This window comes from Folsomia candida, unplaced genomic scaffold (genome assembly GCF_002217175.1).
Source record: "Folsomia candida strain VU population unplaced genomic scaffold, ASM221717v1 Fcan01_Sc042, whole genome shotgun sequence".
In the NCBI taxonomy this organism is placed as follows: Eukaryota; Metazoa; Arthropoda; class Collembola; order Entomobryomorpha; family Isotomidae; genus Folsomia; species Folsomia candida.
In genome coordinates, this window is record NW_019091234.1 from 560906 (window position 1) to 583095 (window position 22190).

Sequence of the window (22190 nt, forward strand, 5' to 3'; positions counted from 1 at the left end):
AAGTCTTACCATTGGCCATAAGTCTTACCATTGGCCATAAGTCTTACCATTGGCCATTCTTATGGTCCACGCTAATTCTTATGGCCCACGCTAATTCTCATGGCCCGCGCTAATTCTTATGGCCCACGCTAATTCTTATGGCCCACGCTAATTCTTATGGCCCACGCTAATTCTTATGGCCCACGCTAATTCTTATGGCCCACGCTAATTCTTATGGCCCACGCTAATTCTTATGGCCCACGCTTCCATGGCCATGAAACCATAGCTTCTTCTCAGACGAGCTCCAGTTTTTTTGGTGTTTCGGAAAAACCTTCAGGTGGAGTTGAAGAAGATTGCTCTCGAAAATATAGAAAAACTAGTGAATTCGTGAAAACGGCGATATAGGGTGGCTAGCCAAAGGTCTGAGGAACGTATTGAATAATCGAAACAAATACATCGACGCCGAGTGTAGGTTTGAGGTCAATTTTAAAACCTGTGCAAATACGATCTGTGATCCTCAGTATATATATTTATATGTATATAAAGCCAAAGTATATATATTCTTAAGCTTCTTGCCGATCGAGACTTTGACTTTTCAGGCAAACTTGACATGCTGTGAATTTTGACCTAAAAACGGCCACTGTGACCTAATTTCATAAAACGAGAAAAAGTCCCGCAATTGTATTGGCCCATGGTTGATATGAAACTTGGAGCCTCTGCGTGCCCTAGCGGCTGCGTAAAGGCGGTATATCAACGGAAGGACTATTGGTGCCAGTAAGCCGGCTTATTGAGTTCTGAGTCGAAGCAAGCCGGCTTGGCTTAACTCGACTCATTAAGTATCTGAGTGAGTCGAGGCAGCTTATTGACGAAGCAAATGTACATACGTGTGCATACATTTTGTGTTTACAAGTTGGAGCGAACAGAGTTTGTTTGTGCATGTGTGTAAGTACGAGGAGGCGGAGCCAGACGGCTTATTGAGTGAGTGAGTCGTCACAACTCATTAAGCCGACTCATTGAGTCGACGGCTTACTTGAGTGAGGTCAACTCGACTCGGCTTTACTCGAATAAATCAATAAGCTGAGGTGAAGTGGCAACTCTAGGAAGGACCATTGACCACTAAGAAATTTGAGGAAAATGATTTTCCTGTATATTTTACGGTCCTATAACACATACTTCAAGTATTTCAAAAAAGTCGATTTTCGACATCAGGTCCATTACCATAACTCATGGAGTAACACCTCTATAACTTGGTTTTCAATGATTTGTTTTTACTTTGAAAGAATGTTAACTAATTTAACTATCCCGCTATAAGTAAATTAATTTCTAATGATAATTTATAATTTATAATTAATTTAATTTGGGGTGAAATGAAACTTTTGAAGTAAAATGACATTTTTGGGGTAAAGTTAAATTTTTGGGGCAAAGCGAAATCTTTGGGGTAAGGTGAAATTTTTGGGGTAAAGTGAAAGTTTTGGGGCAAAATGAAATTTTTGGGGTAAAATGGAATTTTTGGGGCAAAATGAAATTTTTGGGGTAAAATGGAATTTTTGGGGCAAAATGAAATTTTTGGGGTAAAATACAATTTTTGTGAAATTGTTCGGCACGGCCATGTCTAACTTGTATCGACCACGGCTACGTCTAAATTGAATTTCGGCCACGGCTAACTTGCAGCACATAAGGCGTTGGTGCACACAACTTATTCACTTTTAAGGCCCCCACATTTTACGACTTTAAAAATACCAAACGTTGTTTTTGTCCAAGGTACAAATAATATATTGCATTTTAAGAAAGAAAAATAAACCAAACAAGGCTTTGTTAAAACAGTAAATCTGATAATTGTATGAAATATAGGGAGTTTTTAGCCCGAGTCAGGGCTTATGGAACCGTCATGTCCGTCCGTCTGTCTGTCTGTCCGTCTGTCTGTCCGGCACGATAGAGCCAAAACGGCTGAACCGATTGACTTGAAATTTTTACTATATGCATATTGGACAAAGTTAGGAAACGAGTTCGATGATGGGCGAAATCGGTTCAGTGGTTCACCGGTGGGGGTCGTCGGAGTGGGTGGGGTATTATGCACCAAAATTTCAAAATTGTTGTAGAGAGCTGAAATTTGGTACAGAGGTTGCTAATGGCTCCTAATAGAAAAAAATAACTTCAGGGTGGAAAAATTTTCATCTTGAGAGACCCTAGGGGGTGACCCATACCGATTTTTCAAAATCGTCATAACAAGCTGAAATTTGGTGGAGAGGTTGCTTATGGGTTTTAATGAAAGAATATGAGATGATATTGGTAAAATTTTTATCTGGAGCGACCCTGTGGGGTGACCCGTACCGATTTTTAGAAATTGCTTTAACAAGATGAAATCCGGCACAATGATACTTAATGGCTTCTAATTAAAGAATATGAAGTTAAAAGAGAGCAAAGTGCGACCAGAGTGACCCTATGGGGTGACCCATACTGATTTTTCCAAATCGTTATATCGAGCTGAAATTTGATATGGAGGCTGAAAAAGTGAAAACCACTGCTGGATAGCATATGCATACAGCTTAGAACTTCAGGATGTTAAAGAAGCCCACTGGTCATGGTGGTCAAGGCACATGATTTGTAACTAATTCAAAAATTTGGTACCCAATGGTAGAAACTATCTAACAAACTTTAAACCATCCACAACGCGGAAGTTGGTGCTATTATGTCGGTCAATTCGGAAAAAAATTAGAAGCGGGCTCGGACTTTTTGAGTCAGGGACTATGTCCCTGACTCGGGCTATATGGAGTCTGCACTGTAGGTTTTTTAACTAAAAAAATTCCTTAATATTCTTGTTCAGCAAAGTTTCATTAGTCTAGAAAACCATTTTCATGAAAATCTGAGGCAAAAAATATTTTTTATACAAAATTTCGAAAATTTCTAGAGATTTTATTTTTTGAGACCGCTACGAAAAAACGGTATTTTCTTGCTCATGGGACCATAGGGTATTCACACAAAAAACTTCAGTCAAATCCGAGCTACTCCACTGTACTAGATTTTATCCAACCTGGTCTTAACCAAGGCGACTATTTGGAATCGCACACTGAATTCGCCTCCTGACTGGTCCCGAAATTGGAGACCATGCTTACTTGACAAAGACACAGCCTGTGCATTCTAGTAATATTAAGTTTCTATGGTGTACGTGGAGATTTTTTTGTGATTCAGAATACGGCCGTAAATCTCAAAAAATGAGACGAATCTCGCATTGCCCATTCTCAAATATCGACTCGATCCGATCCACTTATTTTTGCCGTGATCCCGTTCCGCAACACTCATGTTCATTGCCTGTAACGAAACAAACATTTCCTGCCTGCTGATTGTGCATGTTGTTGTTAGGCTGGTTTGCAGGTTGCCAGTCAGTCAGTCTGACTTTGGTGAAGTTGTGGTCGTTGTTTGCGGGGTCACCCTCAAACAGCTGCTGGCCTCTGCCAATTTAGATTTATTTATTTAAAACCAGTACAAGAGGACAGGACCCTGGGAATGGGACAGAGTGACCCAACATACTGAATACAATTGGGTCAGATGGGTGAGGAAGAAGTCATATCGTCGGAGTTGCCTACAAGGCTTCATCCGCTTCTCAACGACGTGGTATGCATTTGTCAATCAGCCAGTATGTATATTGCATATTGATAATTTAATGTGCACAATTTACTACCCATTTAGGTGCTGGACACCCTTGTGACCTATATCTCGCCCAACGACTTGGCCCATGTCCGTAAAACGTGTAGCAAATGGGCACACTACTCAGCCCCCAGATTCAGACAAGAGTACACCGTGGACCTCAGCGGAAACTGCATCACGGCCGTGTCAAGGAAAGTTGCCCGCTTTATTTACGCCATGCCCTCCGACTCACCACTGCCATTTGATTCGTTTAACATGTCGGAAATGAGGCTGGGAGTGGGATCTTTGGACAGGTCGGTAACAAATTAATTATAGTGCAAATGAGCGACTAATTTAGCTTTTATCCCTCGCTACTGTAGGACTTTCATGACTCATATTGTTCCCCGAATACGACGTCTTCGCCTGGTCACGAGAAACAGGTCGTCCTTGGCATTGCACCACTTTTGGAAGCTGATACAGGGTTTGGAAGAATTGGAAGAGTTGGAGTTGGGCCTTCCTCCAGAAATAACCTCCTCCTCACCTGCCGCAGAAATCGAGAGGATTAGGCTGACCAAGGTCAGTCGAGTCAAATGGTTATCGTCCAACTTGGACGTGGATGAAGACGAGGAAAATGTCGGAATTATCTATGGGACAGAATTCCTCTCCACTTTTTACAAAGCTGTGACATGTTCTCTCCAAAAATTAGAACTTCCTAGAATCGAAGCGTGGAGACATTTACAAGCTATTGGAACTCTGGGTATCAGAAATTATGGGAAACTCGAGGGAATTTTTGTGAGAATTTAAAGTATGTGGTTTATTTTTATGAAAATTCCGTGTAGGTGATTTATGTCGTCTCAATTCTGTACAATTCTCTACTTTACGCCGTCAAGATCTAGAAGTGCTGGAGAAGATGTGTGAAAGCAAAGAATTACAACTGCAGCTCTCGGAATTTATCAGTTCTGCAATCGCTTCGGACATACAGTCAGGATTACTTGAAAGGATTTTATGTTATCAATCTGGGTCCTTGAAAACGCTCAAGATTGGATGGACGGAGGAACAGGATCGTGGCGACGTGTTGGAGATCTCCTTTCCACAAAACTTTCCAAAATTGCGGGTCTTGAGCCTGAAGCTCGCCAATAACCAGCGATACCAGCCGATCTGCTTTGAAGAAAAATTCCCCAGTTTAAAAGAACTTTGTGTAAAGGTTAAAGAGACGGGAAATAGAGGACGCATTTACTTTTGGGAGGATTTGATTCAGGTAAAATTCATGCATTTTAAAACTCAGGTGATACAATTGATGACATTATTTTTTGGGCACGCAGCAGAAACCGGTACAATTGTCCACAAAAAAAGTTCATTTATTGTGGAAACTAGAGCTGATTGGAGTGCCGTTGCGTTTCCCAGAAAGCCTTTACGACCTAATGATGACATTTCCAAACGTCCAATCCCTCACGCTTGGCCGACCCTTGAAAAAAACTTTGACAGCACTGTGGTCAACTTGGCCACAACTCAAGGTTACCTCAATTGTTAATTTATTAAACTCTTTAAATAATCGAATATTCTTCGGAAATGTAGGAACTCAAAATTATTTCGGCGTGCCCACAAATTGACGAAGTTCTCACAGGTATCCCGACACCAATTTGTAGACGGATTCTAATTGATCGGGATTTTAACCAAGATTTGGATACGAAAGAGGGTGGCATCTTGTATCCATATTTGGATGGTTCTGTCCCTTCCATTCGTGACTTGAAATGTAAGGCGCCCCCGGGATGCACTCATCATAAATTGAGATTTCAAATATGTTCATTGTTGTATTTTATGAATTATTGTTTCTCTCCAAAGACCTTGAACGCTTTGAAATGAACGGGAGATTGAATTGCAAACTGCAAACATTGTCATGTCTTCCTAGTGACGTTGCTGTTTACTTTGGATTCATGCAAATGCCCGAATTGAAGAACATTCTTATCCATCGGAGTCTGGTAAAACCAGAGCGATTTGATTTATATACTTACAAACCTGCGACACAATACAAATTAGTTACTTATTGTTGTACGCACAGATATCCGGAGAAGCAAGTTTTGAGCTACAGCGTTGCTTGCCACCCTGGGGAACTGTGAAGGTGGAGCAAATAAAATTCGAGTTTGACGAAACCATCGATGCGTTTCAATTTCACAAAAATAATCAGCAGTTGATGAAACTCTTGTGTCGATATCCGAACCAAAGCTTGCAGAATCTCCCCTCATTCCTAACCTCACTTTGGATCGAGGGAAGGCTGGACCTTTAAAATACTGCCGGTAGAAACAAATGTGCATGTACTTACATAGTACCTGAATGTAGTGTCAGTCCTGGGCTGGGTAATACATATGAACCTCACTCATGTATTTAAAACCAAAGAATATTATTATGCTACAATTCCGTATTATGATAAAACCAATTGTGATTATCAACCTCATAACGAAAATTATTAAATCTTACACAATCGAACTCAACAAAACTTGTTTTTCAGCAGCGATTGTTCAATTTTATTTTGACCTAATTTCGACCTTCCACTGATAACTATCGAAGGAAATGATGAATTTGTCTTCTTCCCAATTCAATTTGGTACGAAATTCTGGTGTAGAATACTCATCCATATGACCCATCCTCATCCATACTCATCCATATGACCCCCACCGGCACCAATTACTACGTCATAATTTCATAAAATTTGTAGGAATCAATTCATATATCGAGAGATTTCTATTTTTCCCAATCAAATTTTTGTCTATAATTGGCAACCACACGTTGAGGGGGTGAGACTATTACGATTTTAATACAAAATATTTAACATTTGATGCACATCATGTGCAGCACATGTGAGCGAGAATGTGCAAAAGAGAGCGTCTCCGGTCATACACATTTATCATATTAATACAGCTCAATGAATTGTATTAATTTCAACCTTATTTCGACATTCCTCACTGATCCAGGCATCCATCATTTTAAACAGCTTATTCATCATTTTGTCCGCCATGTGTTACTTACTTATTATTATGCACTTATGCAACATTTATTTTATCTTTGGAACAAAAACGTACTTGACATTCAACCTGATTTACGGATTTACAAAACCAACAGTCATTCACTTAATGTGCATGAAGGACAATAGTTACAAAAATTTACATAAAAATGAATTCTTGGACAATTTCGGTTGTGTTAATTTTCTCTCTGTTAGGTTGGGATTTGTGCAATGGGAGCGCAATTAATCGGGGTGAAGGTGAGTTTCCTTTATCAACGAATGATTTTAAACTATGAACGTTGAATATTGCTCAATAATTTTGAAGAAGGTGGTGAAAGCGTACATTTAAGTGATGAAGAAATGCATCCCAGGCCACAAAATTCTCGGAAATGGACACGGCAAGAAGACGTTGAAGGTTACATAGACATAGAGATTCTACAGTATATTTTTTTTACTATTAAGTAAGGAGTTGTAATTTATTACGCACATTATTTATAAATAATGTGCGTGGTTGTCTGTTTCAGATGCCGAGACGTGGTTCAGACTGGGCCAAGAAGGACTCCGAAAACGGATCGAAGAGCCAAGAAGAGAGTCGAAAGCAAAGAACTTGATCATGTTCATCGGTGACGGGATGTCTGTCAGTACGGTCACAGCCTCACGAATTTTCAAAGGTCAGCGGGAAGGACTTTTGTTTGGAGAAGAGGGCCAACTTCACATGGACACATTTCCTTACGTCGGTGCATCCAAGGTTAGACACGCACATACGCAAAACTGTTGAGAAACTAAATGAGTGTGGCGATGCAGACGTATTGCAGCGATTGGCAAGTGGCGGACTCGGCGTGCAGTTCAACCGCTTATTTCACGGGAACGAAAGGTAACGCGATGACGATTGGAGTTAAACCCTCCGTCGTTTACCGAGACTGCGAGTCCCAAATGAATCCGGACCATCAAGCCAGCTCAATTCTGTTGTGGGCACAGGTGCTATTTCGATATTGTAATTTGTGCATTGCGAAGTTGACAATTCACAAGTTGTGTACGATAGAATGCCGGGATGTCGACTGGGGTGGTTACGACGACCACGGTAACACACGCAAGCCCGTCGGGGGCGTATGCGCATATTGCCGATCGCAACTGGGAGAATGACCTGAAAATTGCGGAGAGTGGGATTGATCCTGAATTTTGTGATGACATTGTGTGTCAAAAACGAACTTGTAGTTTATAATTTCATGCTACTTATTATTAGTTGTTACTCGTTATATTCCAGGCAGAACAGTTGGTATTCAAGCAGCCAGGGTTGGGAATCAACGTAATTTTGGGGGGTGGCCGAATTCACTGGTTGCCAAATACGACAACAGACATTGAAGGGATGCCTGGCAAGCGGGGGGACGGAAAAGACCTCATTTCTACTTGGTTGGGACAGAAGTGGGACGAGAGAGCGGTTCATGTCAATGGCAGAGCCCAGTTGTTGGCTACGGATTTGTCACAGGTGCATCAGTTGCACTTTTAAGGAATGCGGATCAGTAAACCATGTCGACTTGTTGATTAGGTTGATTACTTGTTGGGCCTCTTTGCTCCCGAGGGGATCGAATATGCGGACAAGCAGCTGGAGAAGGACGACCCCACGCTGGCTGAGATGACGGCGGCAGCATTGCAAATTCTGAGTAGAAACCCGAACGGGTTCTTCCTCTTCGTCGAGGGTGGGAGGATAGACCAAGCTCACCATGCGAACAATGCGTACAGAGCGATGGCAGAAACTCTCCAGTTTGATGAAGCAATACAACTCGCAGACAACAGAACAGAGGACACGGACACGTTGATTGTCGTGTCCTCGGACCATTCCCACTTATTCACGATTGCAGGTACATAGATATGTACATATATAGCGGCTTCATAATAATATTGTGGAATTTTAGAACAGACCATGCACATTTTCCGCTACTAATTGCAATTATTTGCTCTCTTTTTCAAGGCGACCCACTCCGAGGGAACGACATTCTCGACTTTTCGGGAAACGAGGACAACGAGGATGGGATGCCTTTCACCACGCTGGCATACATTAACGGGAAGGGGTATCGACCAGCGGAGCCATTCAACGAAACTACTTGTTCCCGCAAGAATATTTCCTCGGACAATCCTTTGGACATTGACTATTTGCAAGTTAGCCAGGTCCCACGAGGGTCAGCCACCCACGCTGGCGAGGACGTCCTCATCTTCGCCAAGGGTCCATTCGCCCACCTGTTCACAGGCGTCAACGACCAGAGCTACATTCCACACGCGATGGCGTTTGCCGCCTGCATCAGTCCTTTTGAAAATAATTTCTGTTCTTCGTCAAATAAGAACAATAAATAAGTCGCTCAGTAAAATTCAGCTAAATGCGCAAATGCAGAAATGTGTACAAGTCGTTTCAGATGCGGAGATTATTGCTGGATTTTTTATGCTGCCGAATAACTTGCACGTGTGATACCACAACCACACAACACACACACGTAAGATTGGATTAGGAAGGGCGAGTTTGGGAGCAACCAGTTTTTTACGTCATCAAGAGTCTTTCTTTGTCAATTATCACGAAGGTACAATGCACGGGCAAAAATGGTTCTCGATTTTTTGTTGTTTTTCATCTTATTATTCGTGGTTCCAGCAAGTGATGTGATCCACATTGCAAGGAAAATAGTTGCAAAATTGCAGACAGTCTGGTCAGCTGCAAATCTTTAATGAGAGTTAGTTCTCACCTTTCAAAAGTCTCATTGTAGGTGCTCAGCTAAATTGTTTTCTAAGATTCATACAATTCTGGTGAAGTTTGCACGTAAAATCCACTAAAAACCAACTATGGGGTCCGATAATAAACTGTCGCTAGCAGACAACTCAATCTCACGACCTGAAAATAGTGACGAGCAAGAAGCTTTGGATCAAATCAGGAGCCTTATCAAAAGTATGCATAATTTCATGAGATTCACGATAAGTTTCATCATAATAAACCCAAATCGAACGTTACAGAACTGGATGGACTGGAGTGCCCCACGGAGGACGTGTATCTCCTTCGCTTCCTTCGCTACAGGAAAAACGACATCGCTCGGACTGTAGAGTCGGTTCGTGTTATATACGTAAATAAAATAAAACAATTAGTCATTGAGACTGATCAACTACTAAAACAATGCGCAGATTGCGTCCTGGTGGAAGAATCGTCACCGTTTTGACTTCATGCACACGGACATGCACCCCAGCCACTACGTTCAAACGTATGGCTTCAATTTTGCAACCGTTCTAGCTCATCGTGATGCTTTGGGGAGGCAAGTCGTCCTCGTCAAACTTGGTACGAATATTCTCACATGCTGTTTGCTGATATTGCAAACTTATTCAAAATTACTGCCCAACATGAACGTGATAATTCAATATGCTTATTCCAGAGAATTGGGATCCTGCTAAAATGTCACTGCTGGAAGCATCCAAGGCTGATTTTTGTTCGATGGACACCGTCACAAGTCGCCAGTTGACGCAGTTGCATGGCGTTGTTTTCGTCCTGGACCTGGCTGGTCTGGCCTTGTCGCACGTTCAGTCTTGCACCCCATTCAACTTAAAGACAGTAATTAATCTGTCGGATGGGTATCCCATGAAAATTAAAGGGATCCATTTCGTCAACCATCCCTACATTTTCAACACTGTGCACTCCGTGGCGAAAATGTTTATGAAGAAAAAGATGAAGAAAAGGGTAAGTCATCTCGCGTCCCTTAGAATAAAGACTTTGTATGCATATACGCATTTATGTGCTTATTTACTATGTGTGTTTGTCCAGATTCAACTTCATGGGTACGATTATACATCACTGCACAAATTCGTTGATCCGGCAATTCTCCCAAAAACTTATGGAGGGCTGCTTGACGATGTGGATGCCGAAGAAAAGGACTTCAAGGGAACACTACTCGACAAAGACCAATACTACAGAGGTGAGTATTTAAAGATTAATATCTTAAGGATTACTTAGGAGGTCGCACTATGGGTAAACGGTTTAATTGATTTAATTTCCAGATCTATTTGACGTAAAGAAATATGGGTATCAGACCAAAAAGAACTAAATTGCCCCGGTGTGTAATTAGTGTGATTAACTACTAGGTTATACAAATAATGTGTGTGGATAATGTATCTCAATTTTAGACTGTCTCTAGAGATTGGGTTTGTTTATTTAAATGTAAATGCTTTCCTTAACGTTCGCAAGGTGGGAATAAACTTTTTCGTAATATAAAGTATTAATAATAATGAGACTTTGAGACAATGCATGTGCTCATTTTTCTCTCCTCGTCGTGGTAAGTCTGCCAATAAAACTCGTCTTGAAGGCCTGATTGAATGCAGGAACGGCAAAGGCGTAAATGAATGGGTTGAGAAAACTGTTAAAATATCGAATCCAGGCGAAGCAGTTGAAAGCCTGAGGATGAACCCAGTTTGGGTTGACTGACTTGAGGAGGATGAGAGTGAAGTATGGTCCATACGACAAGATAACCACGCCCACCAGCACACCCAACTTTTTGGCCAGATTGATCTGTCTCCTCTCAATCGTCTTGGTCGACCTGGGTCGAGCTTGGCGAGCTGGTGAGGGTGGAGAAGCTCTCGTGGTCGTTGGGATGGCAATCTTATCGTTGCCTTTCTCCTTGACGGAGTTTTGGTCAGCGCCATTATTCGTCGTCGAATTACTGCTCTTGACGATCGAAGAGGCGGATTTGCTGGGAGAAGTGTAGGCTGACGAGGACGCTCCGATGCTAACTTGGTACGTCAAACCACGAGATGAAATGCCCACCCCGGTTTTCTGAGAGTTCATGTGTCGCATTGCAATCTTGTAGATGCGATAATAGAGGACCACCATGATGGCCGAGGGAAGGTAGAAAATCCCCCCTGCGGCCAAAATGGCGTGGCCAAGCTTCTGGTTGATGATACATTTGTACGGAATCTCAAACTTGGGGTCAGTCCAGGCAAACACGCGGACGATGCTTGGGACGCCAGCCAAGACCCACACACAGAAAATGGCGATCCCGATTCTGGTAGGGTTGAGAATTCGCATGTGCTGAATTGGATATCTGCAATATTAGCTGAATGTAGATGATCGCGCGTATGCAGTGACTTATTAATTCGAGTGACCTTACTTGACTCCAATGTAGCGTTCAATGCATATGGCGCAAGTCGAGAGGATTGAGGCGGCACAGAGCCAATAGTGGGTGCAGACCCACAGAGTGCAGAAGCACTGACCAAAGTACCACTTGCCCGTGACTTGAAGGGTTGCGAGGTACGGAAGGACAAGCACCCCCACGAGAAAGTCCGAACAGGCCAAGTTCGCAATGAAGAAATGCGTTGGCGTCGTGTTGTGAAGACCTCGAGTTTTCAAACTCTTTGTGAAATGGACTAAAACGGAGAGGTTGCCAACGACGGTGCCCAGAACGATTACTCCGAGAACAATGGTGAGCACGCTTTGGACCCAGCCCCAGGTCATGGGGTCGTCATCCCCAACATGGCCATACCACTGAGCTTGGTAATCTAGGCGGGGTGGGTCGGGATAATTGTAGCTGAGAATTGTTCTAGGGCTCGCCATATTGTTCCAGCCACACGGATTGGTGAAATAATGACAGGAAAGTGTCGAGTGAGCCCCGGAGTAGTTGAGAAAAGAAGTGCGTGGGGAGAACCACAACAAACTTGTAATATTTATTATTATGGTTGACACGCGTCATGATGGATTGCCAATAATTCTACTGTGTATAAGGAATTCCAGAGTACTACAATTTTGGGGATATTGTTGACTACTTAGAAAAAGTGGAAGCCACACAAACTCGTACATACAAGTCGGATGTTGAGATAAATCAATTTCCTGTCTACACTTGTAAAATTACGTGTACGTATGTATGCGAATTGTCTTGCGGTTTAGTAGTTGGAAAATTTTCCGAGACTTGACGTCTCCTTGGTCAACTCGGCTGTGAACAAGTTGAACTTGTCAGGAACATGTGAAGTTCCTATTCCTGGAAATATTCACATTCTCTATACGTCTTTATGGATTATGTACGTTGCAATTTTTTTGCATTTTATCTTATGTTGTAGCCGTATAGTGTTTAAGTATTATTATTCCAGGTGGAGTTGCTTTGAGAGCATAAGTCAATTTTACATGAATTTGTTTTTATTGATTTTGTTCGTGTATTTTTTTGAGACTTTATAAAAATATGAAGGGTTACTTGTCACCCAGAAATGTTAAGAATTAATACACACTGATTACCGAATCTACTATGCATGTTTGATGCTGTTGTGTGTGTGGTCAAAATCCGCTGGTACCAACCTTGTGGCCCATTGTTTTTCGTCTTCAGTCCAAGCAGCACCCTTTTTTCGGCGTGGTATATCAATGTTAGTCATGGGATTTTCTTCCACGCGTCGTGTCTTTTCCTTCTCCCATAACTTGTTCCGAACTATGAATAGAAAATTGACTATAATCTGTTCCGGTGGGGGTTCAAATCCGGAAGTTGTAAGCGCTTCGACAATGGCGTTAGATGTTATCGTTCCTCGTTGGACCAGTTCAATTATCTGTCCCATAAGTATGGAATTTATTCCGTATGCTGGTCGCTTCTTCGTTGCAGATAAATGAGTATGGGTATGAAGTGTGTCCATTTTTTCCACGTGACACTCTTTTGAGCCGATTGGAGCAATTACTTGCAAACGAGCACCACAGCCCTGCCAGTATTTCTTGCAAAAAAAGCCTAGCTTTACTCCATCCACATTACAGAAAATCTTATCCTGACTATAAACAAGTATTGCAATCTTAATGTTAGAGCACATTACTTCTATTACTGGAGGGAGTTTATTTGTGATTACAATTACCTCCAGTTCCCTGTAGATGTAATTAAACTTCTCGCAACTTTGATAGATGGAAATGAACACCCCTCCGACAAGTTTATGTCCAAACATTGGCGTTTGGAAGGACCATGGCTGTTATTCACATCGTTATCGTCACCCTTATGTTTGCGTTTACGTTGACGATGATGTTTGTTTGATTGACGAGTAATGCTTTCATCAATAGAAGCATCAATAGAAGGAATGTCATTGTCAGCTCTGAAAAGGACAGTTGTATATTTTTCTATTAATTTTTTGATATTTATGCATATATCAGTGTTTATAGTGAATTTGAAAATTACTCAGTTGTGGACAGAATTGAACTGAAAAAATCCAACTTATATTCCTCACTCCCACTCGAGTCCGCGTCCTTTTCTATGTACTCATCCCCTCGTGGACAAACATCGATGACGTCGTCCGATGGTTCGATTTTGACAGAAGCTGGAGCTTGGTCATTTGCAGTAGCAATCTTTTGTCTTCGATCTGAAGTTAAGAAAATAATTTAAACTTGATTGTTTGTGTAAGCATTATTAGGTAAATGTGAAAATTAACAACAATTATTATTCGTAACAATCTCGTACACATGAAATCGTCTAACCTTGAAATTGTCCAACCTTCTTATTCACCAAATGGTAAAGGGGGGCAAAGTCTTCCCACAAAGAGTGACAATTATCACAGAAGGTTATCGTCTGTTCAACTTGAGAATAAGGTAATCGCAACTTTTCACATAGGTAGGAAAGTGCTTCGTCGGAACTGCCGGTGGGTACAGTTGTGACGCCAAGACCCGAACAGATGAGACACCTGCTTGTCATCCTACCTGGAAAATAGATTAGATATTTAAAATTAATACTAAATAAGTCAAAGATTAACGAAATGCAACAAAACGAAATAAAAATTGCGTCAATAATACTATATCCAATTACATTTCACGATCATGCATGCAGACTTGACACTGTCAAGTAGTTGACAGTATTCATGTGAATAAATAATTAAGAATTACCAATTAAATTGTAAATTCTCTACAGTGTGCAGTGAACAAAGACTTCTACGGACTACCGGGCAGTTTAGCCGGTGGTGGTGGTGTGCGTGTGTGGTGAAAGTATCATTTCAATCAGACAGCAGCTGTTTACTCTGCTCTTCTTCTGTCTGTCCCGTCTGACTTTAATTAATCAGTTGTGATCTAATTCATAATTTCCAGGAATTAAAATTCCATTGTCAGCATGTCTTCCGCAGATTGGGAAGAAGTTAAGCGTTTGGCTGCAGATTTTCAAAGAGCGCAGTTGACATCCGCTTCTCAAAGGTAAATTTATTAATATTTAGACTTACTCATTGCCAATTTCAAGTTTAATTGAACTTGTTGTGTTTATGAAATATCTTCCTAGATTAACAGAAAGAAACTGTATCGAAATTGTGAATCGCCTCATCGAGCTAAAGTTGTTGGACGTTGTGTACACCTCTGATGGAAAAGAATACATCACACCGCAACAGTTGGTTAAAGAAATTCAAGACGAACTCTACGTTCATGGAGGTAATAATAATTACTAGTGCTTAAGCGACTTTATCAATATATCAATCGATGGATAACTTGGTCCTCTTGAATTGTTTTACAGGTCGCCTCAGTCTAGTAACATTGGCATCCAACTTGAATGTGTCATTGTCTGTGGTGGAGGCTCGAGTAGCAGATTTATTGAAGCAAGATCGTCGCATTCACAATGTTCTGGGACAGCTTATCACGGCGACCTTCATTGACACGATGTGTGAAGACTTGAATGAGAAATTGGTTCAAGATGGAATGGTTTCATTGTCTGAACTTTCAAAGACTTCCGATCTTCCAGGAGAGTTTTTGCAGGATCAAATTGAGAAGCGGCTGGGAAAAGTTATTCACGGCAAAGTAGATCGAGACGACCCTAATTTGATATATACAGAGACTTTTGTAAGGAGAAATACTGCCCGAATTAGAGGAATATTGTCCGCCATCACGAAACCCACACCGATTAATCAAATATTACTCAAATTTGGGTCAAATGTTCCGGAAAAGCTGTTTTTTGGTATGCACTATTTATATATGAGTAGAGCCATGCAGAAACTATAAAGTGTTCAATTTTACACAAAATTTAATTATTTTTAAAATCAGGAATTGTGGACAAACTCATTACCACCAAGAGAATTGAAGGAATAGTTTCTGGGGGTGGAAGCAGTCGCAGCGCATATTACATTCCATCCGCTCACACAAAAGCCCAAGTGCAATGTAATTGGCATCTATATTTTAAAATACTTCATGACTTCAGCAACTCAATTCGTAATATAACTGACATTATAGGGATTGAGGGTTTCATGAATGGAAACGGATATGTGGATTTGGATGCGGCTGCACGTCTTGGGATTTCAGATCCGAAATCATTCATCACCAAGAGGTTTCCCAACCAACATCTCCTGTTTTTGAAGACTTGTGTGCTTGGTGAACGTTTGTTTAAACAGGTTTGTTTATAAATTAAATGGCCATTTAGTTCCGATGAGAGTCAATAAAGTTTTAATTGCAACAGGCAAAAGAACAAGTGGAGGAGAGTTTGTCAAGTCCCGGGTGGGTTGATATAACTTCGATCCTTCCTGCAAGCGTGACTGAGCAGGATTTGCAAATTTTGATGGATGAAATTCTTGCTGGGGTTAAAAATACAACCGTCTTCGACTCCATTGTTGTCAATAAAAGTCTGCTGGAGGAGCTCAAGAAGCAATTCAAGCCACTAATGCCAGACAAAGCTGCCAAGGTAAAAGAGGAGCAGATACATTATTTATTCACCTGCGTATCTTTAAAATATTAGCATACAGTAAAAAAAATTTAAAAAGCCACTAATCCAGTGCTTGTATCCTTAATCTGCAGGATATCAGCTCTGGAAAATATATTCAGCTAGTCAACGACACCAGAGCTGCTGAAAAGAAGCTGAAACTTGCCGAGTTGGGAGAAGACAGCACACGAAGTGGAGGAAAGGTGAGAACAAATTTTATTTGACGATGTACAATTTACTTTACTCAATTACAATGTCTGTTCAAATCTTTACAGAAAGATGACCGACGGAAGAAGGCAGCTAGTGGCAAAGCCGGAGGTGGAACGCAGGGCAGGGAAACAAAAACCAAAGCTACCAAGAAAGTAATCTATCGTATTAACTTGTAGCATTAATAATTAGAATACTCAATTTAGCCTAATTCTCGTAACTAACTCAAGTTAATTTCTTTATTGCGCTTGTTTAATAGAAATATTTGGCTGGGAAGAAGGATGACTGGTCTGATTCTGAAGATGACAACCCACCTCCGTCGATTACATTGTCCAATAGTGCATCGTCTAAAGCGAGCTCTCGTGCTGCACCCACCGCGAATAAGAACAAAGTCCAGCAGCAGCTAGAGTTCCAATCCGTGAACGAAGTTAGATATGCTATCGCCAAGAACGAATCCTTGTCAGAAGCACCACTCGAATTATTGGAAAGCATAGCACAAATTATTTCCGTGTAAGTGAAACGTTATAATCATCGTATGAGTTCATGAAACTCTCATTTCTGTAAAGCTTGTTTTTGATATTGTCCGCAGAGGGTTGCAAGACGAGTATCAAGTCGTACTCAAAGAAGCCTTTGACAAGTTCATGTCTGAGAAATGTGGAAGGAAGAGCCAGGAAGAAGTTTTGGAGAAATTATTCAAAATGACCACCATGTTTCAGTTGTATGTGGAAGGACTCAACTCTTTCGAAGGGGATGTAAAAAACCAACTGGAAAAGTTCCTTCTTAAAAGTTTTGGACAAGAAATTGTTATTGCAGCAACAACATTCTTACTTATGGAGGCCGGACTGGATGAAAACTCACAAGTATGTTGTATCTGATTTATATAAATTACGTACATATATAAGTACATAAATAAATGACTAAACATGAAAAACTGTGTAAATTTCAAGGTTGGGGATTTACCAGAAGGTAAAGTAAAACAGTCGATGTTAGCACTGGGAAAATCTGCGGATATCGAGACATTTACCGGACTGCTTCAAACAGTTGTTCCTCCTGTGAAAAAATCAGCAAAGAGCACATTCAACCCTCGAAACATATTGTTAGAGTCTCGAGATTCCTTGATGAAGGAGTTGGGTGTAGCTGAGACGTCAGATCCAGCCCTATTTCTGCATATTGCGAGCCTTATCCTGTTTTCGTTGACGTCAGAAGCTTTGCTCCAAGCATCCGGGAAGTTTGTACCTCAGATCATTTCGTCTTTGAGTGGAAAGTTGACGAAGGAGGAACATGCCCAGATGAAAGAATGTCAGGAGCAGGTCGTTTCCTTGATCAAATTAAAGAATGGTCCTGGTGCGGAGGAGGCGAAAGAACATTTAACCACAACAATCCTCCCCTCAATCAAGAATATAATAACCAACCGGACGAAGTAGGCAGTTGACGAATTTACTTGAAATGTAATTTAGTACAGATATTTATAATAACTACGGTTTTGGTCTTTATGCTCAATTTATTAAATACAAGTTGGATTTCTGTATATCCGGTCGGTGATAAAAATAAATCATATTCAATATTCAACCAAAGTGAAGACTCTGTAGTCCTCCGGAAATTGTCACAGTTTGACATCTCACAGTCGTACGTATAAAAAAGAGACTTTTACATCCAGTGTCTCATTTCTCCTCCGTTTCGTTCCCGTGTGTGGTGATAAGCACACACTCTTCCTTGTCCAGAATGAAACTCGTAATCTCTTTAACCCTTCCCCTCGTTTGCACCTTATTCTCCATTTGTTTGGTAAAATGTGATTCGCTAATATTCAGCAACGCGAAGGACATTGACACTCCTGCTGACCGCTTCCGCTCTGGAGAAGAGGGAATCCTGGAGAGTGACCAGGATGAAATTAACAACAACCGATGGTACTCCTCGCTGGACACTGCGGGACGTCTGGGCAGACTCATCTTTCGACAACCACCCCCACACGTCAAGAGGGCGGACAACGGGATCAGTAAGTGAGACGCCGTAGGATGTGTTTTCGTAGAAGGAATACTATTAACTTGTAATTAACTTGCACTTGTTTCTTCCTCCTTGTTAGTGCTGGACGTAGGTTAGTGCTGGACGCAGTTTTTGCCCTAGAATTCGAAATCCGACTACACTGACTCTGATTACAGACGTTTATGCATATGCTTATTGTCATTGCAACGTTATTTATTAATACAATATTACAATACGTAGGTGACTTTGTCATGAATGGGGCACCCCACTCTGGCGGTGGAGGTGGAGGCGGCGGGGGTGGAGGGTTGCTTTCCAAAGGGGACTCCCAAGCAAAGTCTTTTCTTCTCAAGAATCCTTCTACCATTCTTCGCGTTGGGGGCATGATGCGGAATTCAGGATAAAGGAGAAAAAGTTGTCTTTAGATTATGTATCACTGATTGTGTATTATTAGTCCATCACAAGGAAAATAATCCAGCAATGTAACATAATATTAACTTTATAGCGCCGAGGTAGATAGTACTGTTCGATGGTTATATGCAACTCACTTATCTGAAAGAGTGCATAATTATTTCTTGTGATCTCAGTCCTGTAAACTTATGAAAACTTTAGTCTCGAAATCTCATTTAGGAAAATCTCATAAAATCTGTTGTGAATTATAAATTATAACTGATTTACGAGTATGATGTCTCGTTCTATGTACAATTAACTATAATGTGACATTTGTTTAATAATAAACTCAAGAGCCTCAAAATCTAAACTTAAGATTAGTGGTCCATGAATTCATGCATGGCGTATGCAAAGCATTTCATGCATTCCTTCAGCGGGAATGTGGTACTCGAAAAACATAATCATCAAAGCACAGAAAAGTTTTTTTAGTTGCGTTGCGAATTGTCATTTTCTGCTAATTGGCTTTATGACAAAAATATATCAATTGGCACCCATTTTTAATTTTAATCTCTGACATCACACCGCCTCACAGGCGGTGCCTGTATTGTTTCAAGAGTGAACACGTGAACAGGTATCGAAATCTAAAACTTTTATGCACATTTCACATTTCGTGATTTCGTAAAACTGTATAAAATCCCAAGTATATAATTGATTTACAGAAACGCCAACTCCATAAATTGTATTTCTAGGATGACAAACTTTGTCCAACTTTTCCAATGCTCAGTTTGTGAATCCTTTTTTGAGGATTATGCTCGAGCGACGACACATCTCGCCTTACGGCATGCGGAAGCATGTAAGAAAGCGCTGTGCTTTTCGCGAGAGAAAAATAATAGGTACGGAATACCATACATGATGTAATACATAATGTTAATTAGCAGTTCACACTAGCATAAAAATGAATTTTCAATTAAAGGGGTCGCAGCAGCAGCTTGATTGAACCTTGTACATTTCAACATCCGGAAATAGCCATAAAGAAAATTATACCCAAGCAGAAACGTGCTGAAGAGAATAATCTAAATGGATTCAAAAGACTAAAATCGGTTGCTACTGTGGAATCACAAAGTTCAAGTCTTAGGAAGAACGTTGTTGAAGAAGGGTCGGCATTATCCAATATGAAAAGGGAAATAAAATTGGATTCGCTCAAGGCCAGTGAAATCGAAGCCATAATCAAGGGTGTATTTGTTCCTCAAGAAAAGAATAACCGACATGTAGCGGTGACGATAACAACGGACCTGCACCGCGATAAAGTCACAAATAATTTGACTGCATTCAAAGAACATGGTTCAAAAAGATTTGCGGTGCAACAAGGAAAGGGCAACAACAAGGAATCACAAGTAATATCAAAGATAGCTTCACAAAAATTGAAAAATGTGAATGTTAAGAAATCAGAATCCTCGCCGAAATTGTTTCCTTGTTTTGCCTGCAGTTTGCAATTCGTGACATACACAAGAAGCTTGGACCATTTTAAACGTTCCCATCAGAAAGGAAACAAGCAATGCTATTGCCCAAAATGTCATAACACTTTTGCAAACCGAAATTCCTTAAGGAAACACATGAGAAGAAAGCATAACATGACACCAAAAATTACTGTACCCAGATCATGATGTATTGTATGTATGACAAATTCCTGATGATGATAATCCTTCACTGCATCTCTTAATTAATTGACGAGAACAAAAGACAGGACAGAAGCACTCAACCTGCGATATTTATTCCTATTATCTTATTATTGTACAAAATTACATTTCAACATGCATTTCCCATGTGTTCAATTTTACGAGCTTGATTATAAGATCAACATATATTATACTTTACTAATTAGTTTACTTGCCAATCTAGCTTATTTTTTCACAAGAGAAATGATGATCCTTCTCAAATATTACTTATTGATGGTGCGTAATGATCTTCATTAAATATAAATATAGGAAATAAATTTTGTGTTATAGCTAAAAACGATTTGTTCAAATATCAAATACCCTAGATCATCATCACGGATTTTAGGGCATCGGATTGTGCATGAATCAATAATCGGAGACATCTCTGCTGGTACATATTTAGTGGAGTTGGGAAATTCCTCTGCATTGGTGGGTGTCGATATTTGTTCCTGTGCTTTCCCATTTCCCTTCCGATTTCGATTAGTAAGTTGGCCCAGTTTGCTCCGCAATTTAATAAACTTTTCATACGATTCAAATTTGCATTCAATTATGGAATCCCACTCAGGAAGCAGATCTCCTTTAGATTTATATGAAACTAAACACTCTGACATCTTGGCACCCGATTCTGATAGGAGTTCGGAAACCAGCAACTCAACGGACACGGAAAGTGAGTGTCTTGCCAACGGGAGCGACGAAAATGGCGAGTCTTCATTCAGTTCAAAGTCCTCCTCCGCCTCAAGCCTGCAGTCCTTGGCCAAGTTCATTCAAAGCAACTTGAAGCCAGTTGGGGGCGAGTATAACGCGTACGCGACCAGCTACATAACCACGGCAGTTCCCAGTCACGCATTTTTCCCAGACGATACAGATTCCTACACGGCGGAAGCTCCTCCCTTCCTCGAGGCTGTCAAGATCAAGGACTTTGCACGTCGAGAAGCGAGGAGGGACGAGTTGGGCCATAGCTCACGGCGTGAAAAGATCATACCGCAATCAAAATCTATTCTCAAACAGATTCAAGCTAGTGAAAATAACAATGCAGAAGGGCAGACAGAATTCCTCTTCTTTAAAGCAAGACAATGGTGTGAAGTGAATAAAGCGTTATTTGTGGATGCCAAGTATCCCAAAGTTGGACCGGAAGTTATTCGCCGCAAGTACTCGGAAGAACATAAGAGTGCTAGCAAGGATGTGAAAAAGTTGGGAGGACTGTCGGATGCGAGGCGAGTTTTTAAGATCAATGATCCAATGGAAGCAATAAGTTCTACAGACGAAGAGCGAGAACAAATAGGTCAACAAGTTCCACTGGATACAGGTGAAGATCAGAGAGGAGACAGACTCCAAGACAGACTCCAAGAAGAGCTGGCAAACATATTTGGTACGCACATACAGTCAAATACGTAATATTTCGATTTTATTAAACATTTACTGGGGCTTGTGCAACAGGTGACGTGAAACCCATATCGGATTTTAAGATGTCGGAGGACGACCTCCCGTGGCAATTCAAAGCCCGGAAAACTGGAGTTATTAAGTCCAAACAGGTCAAAAAGCCACCCTTCACACGAACCGAGTACCCTCCAGTTTCCAGAGCTGAGAAAATTTCAGAGCTCCGAAGATTGCTGCCGGGCCCAAAGTCTCCAGAACTTGAGACGGACTACTTGAGTGGGATTTGGG

The 22190-nt window shown here is 41.0% G+C and overlaps 7 protein-coding genes across 12 annotated transcripts; 5 read left to right on the plus strand and 2 right to left on the minus strand.

Moving 5' to 3' along the window:
• The first annotated feature begins 3339 nt into the window (after positions 1-3339).
• Positions 3340-6097, plus strand: LOC110861539. Of its 2 annotated transcripts, none has more exons than XM_022110671.2 (8): positions 3340-3591; positions 3667-3917; positions 3984-4360; positions 4443-4861; positions 4929-5117; positions 5179-5356; positions 5446-5582; positions 5663-6097. In XM_022110671.2, the coding sequence occupies exons 1-8, from the start codon at positions 3526-3528 to the stop codon at positions 5885-5887; spliced, it is 1842 nt and encodes a 613-aa protein (XP_021966363.1). In that variant the 5' UTR covers positions 3340-3525; the 3' UTR covers positions 5888-6097. The 2 variants fall into 2 exon arrangements, with proteins under 2 accessions (XP_021966363.1, XP_021966362.1); XM_022110670.2 differs by having other exon boundaries at positions 3342-3591; positions 4926-5117.
• Positions 6098-6637: 540 nt separating this feature from the next.
• Positions 6638-8990, plus strand: LOC110861440 (alkaline phosphatase). Of its 2 annotated transcripts, none has more exons than XM_022110547.2 (8): positions 6638-6859; positions 6930-7016; positions 7126-7349; positions 7406-7579; positions 7644-7793; positions 7866-8087; positions 8148-8460; positions 8571-8990. In XM_022110547.2, exons 1-8 carry the CDS (start codon positions 6772-6774, stop codon positions 8948-8950), a joined length of 1638 nt encoding a protein of 545 aa, XP_021966239.2. In that variant the 5' UTR covers positions 6638-6771; the 3' UTR covers positions 8951-8990. The 2 variants fall into 2 exon arrangements, with proteins under 2 accessions (XP_021966239.2, XP_035700619.1); XM_035844726.1 differs by having other exon boundaries at positions 6639-6859; positions 6927-7016.
• A 178-nt stretch (positions 8991-9168) lies between these two features.
• Positions 9169-10846, plus strand: LOC110861465 (alpha-tocopherol transfer protein-like). The gene is made up of 6 exons (XM_035844727.1): positions 9169-9530; positions 9596-9687; positions 9761-9911; positions 10006-10307; positions 10392-10542; positions 10625-10846. The coding sequence occupies exons 1-6, from the start codon at positions 9428-9430 to the stop codon at positions 10669-10671; spliced, it is 846 nt and encodes a 281-aa protein (XP_035700620.1). The 5' UTR covers positions 9169-9427; the 3' UTR covers positions 10672-10846.
• Positions 10750-12439, minus strand: LOC110861464 (alpha-1A adrenergic receptor). The gene is made up of 2 exons (XM_022110578.2): positions 11731-12439; positions 10750-11664 (listed from the first exon to the last, which is right to left on the minus strand). Exons 1-2 carry the CDS (start codon positions 12171-12173, stop codon positions 10878-10880), a joined length of 1230 nt encoding a protein of 409 aa, XP_021966270.1. The 5' UTR covers positions 12174-12439; the 3' UTR covers positions 10750-10877.
• A 288-nt stretch (positions 12440-12727) lies between these two features.
• LOC110861497 lies at positions 12728-14590 on the minus strand. Of its 2 annotated transcripts, none has more exons than XM_022110622.2 (5): positions 14454-14590; positions 14052-14270; positions 13756-13936; positions 13442-13672; positions 12728-13361 (listed from the first exon to the last, which is right to left on the minus strand). In XM_022110622.2, exons 2-5 carry the CDS (start codon positions 14263-14265, stop codon positions 12854-12856), a joined length of 1134 nt encoding a protein of 377 aa, XP_021966314.1. In that variant the 5' UTR covers positions 14266-14270; positions 14454-14590; the 3' UTR covers positions 12728-12853. The 2 variants fall into 2 exon arrangements, with proteins under 2 accessions (XP_021966314.1, XP_021966313.1); XM_022110621.2 differs by having other exon boundaries at positions 14377-14523.
• Positions 14591-14612: 22 nt separating this feature from the next.
• On the plus strand, positions 14613-18017 carry LOC110861472 (E3 UFM1-protein ligase 1). The gene is made up of 11 exons (XM_022110588.2): positions 14613-14753; positions 14836-14981; positions 15064-15501; positions 15588-15701; positions 15774-15931; positions 15997-16218; positions 16332-16439; positions 16512-16598; positions 16703-16953; positions 17033-17303; positions 17391-18017. The coding sequence occupies exons 1-11, from the start codon at positions 14674-14676 to the stop codon at positions 17865-17867; spliced, it is 2352 nt and encodes a 783-aa protein (XP_021966280.1). The 5' UTR covers positions 14613-14673; the 3' UTR covers positions 17868-18017.
• Positions 18018-19243: 1226 nt separating this feature from the next.
• LOC110861492 lies at positions 19244-20824 on the plus strand. 3 transcript variants are annotated; one of them, XM_022110613.2, is made up of 4 exons: positions 19244-19441; positions 19530-19703; positions 19784-20204; positions 20297-20824. In XM_022110613.2, exons 2-4 carry the CDS (start codon positions 19561-19563, stop codon positions 20336-20338), a joined length of 606 nt encoding a protein of 201 aa, XP_021966305.1. In that variant the 5' UTR covers positions 19244-19441; positions 19530-19560; the 3' UTR covers positions 20339-20824. The 3 variants fall into 3 exon arrangements, with proteins under 3 accessions (XP_021966305.1, XP_021966303.1, XP_021966304.1); XM_022110611.2 differs by having other exon boundaries at positions 19246-19441; positions 19784-20824; XM_022110612.2 differs by having other exon boundaries at positions 19246-19441; positions 19560-19703; positions 19784-20824.
• The last annotated feature ends 1366 nt before the right edge of the window (positions 20825-22190 follow it).

Coding starts and splice junctions, on each gene's coding strand:
- LOC110861539 (XM_022110670.2), top strand. CDS start 3,526: ATGGGTGAGGAAGAAGTCATATCGTCGGAGTTGCCTACAAGGCTTCAT. Junction 4,862..4,925: donor TTTGGGAGGATTTGATTCAG/GTAAAATTCATG, acceptor TTGGGCACGCAG/CAGAAACCGGTACAATTGTC. Junction 5,118..5,178: donor CAACTTGGCCACAACTCAAG/GTTACCTCAATT, acceptor TCGGAAATGTAG/GAACTCAAAATTATTTCGGC.
- LOC110861440 (XM_035844726.1), top strand. CDS start 6,772: ATGAATTCTTGGACAATTTCGGTTGTGTTAATTTTCTCTCTGTTAGGT. Junction 7,017..7,125: donor ACGGCAAGAAGACGTTGAAG/GTTACATAGACA, acceptor TGTCTGTTTCAG/ATGCCGAGACGTGGTTCAGA. Junction 7,794..7,865: donor CTGAATTTTGTGATGACATT/GTGTGTCAAAAA, acceptor GTTATATTCCAG/GCAGAACAGTTGGTATTCAA.
- LOC110861465 (XM_035844727.1), top strand. CDS start 9,428: ATGGGGTCCGATAATAAACTGTCGCTAGCAGACAACTCAATCTCACGA. Junction 9,688..9,760: donor TCGCTCGGACTGTAGAGTCG/GTTCGTGTTATA, acceptor AACAATGCGCAG/ATTGCGTCCTGGTGGAAGAA. Junction 10,543..10,624: donor CAAAGACCAATACTACAGAG/GTGAGTATTTAA, acceptor TTTAATTTCCAG/ATCTATTTGACGTAAAGAAA.
- LOC110861464 (XM_022110578.2), bottom strand. CDS start 12,173: ATGGCGAGCCCTAGAACAATTCTCAGCTACAATTATCCCGACCCACCC. Junction 11,665..11,730: donor GAACGCTACATTGGAGTCAA/GTAAGGTCACTC, acceptor CTAATATTGCAG/ATATCCAATTCAGCACATGC.
- LOC110861497 (XM_022110621.2), bottom strand. Junction 13,937..14,051: donor GAAGGTTGGACAATTTCAAG/GTTAGACGATTT, acceptor TCTTAACTTCAG/ATCGAAGACAAAAGATTGCT. Junction 13,673..13,755: donor TCAATTCTGTCCACAACTGA/GTAATTTTCAAA, acceptor TGTCCTTTTCAG/AGCTGACAATGACATTCCTT.
- LOC110861472 (XM_022110588.2), top strand. CDS start 14,674: ATGTCTTCCGCAGATTGGGAAGAAGTTAAGCGTTTGGCTGCAGATTTT. Junction 15,702..15,773: donor CACAAAAGCCCAAGTGCAAT/GTAATTGGCATC, acceptor CTGACATTATAG/GGATTGAGGGTTTCATGAAT. Junction 16,599..16,702: donor AAACCAAAGCTACCAAGAAA/GTAATCTATCGT, acceptor CTTGTTTAATAG/AAATATTTGGCTGGGAAGAA.
- LOC110861492 (XM_022110611.2), top strand. CDS start 19,561: ATGACAAACTTTGTCCAACTTTTCCAATGCTCAGTTTGTGAATCCTTT. Junction 19,704..19,783: donor TCGCGAGAGAAAAATAATAG/GTACGGAATACC, acceptor TTTCAATTAAAG/GGGTCGCAGCAGCAGCTTGA.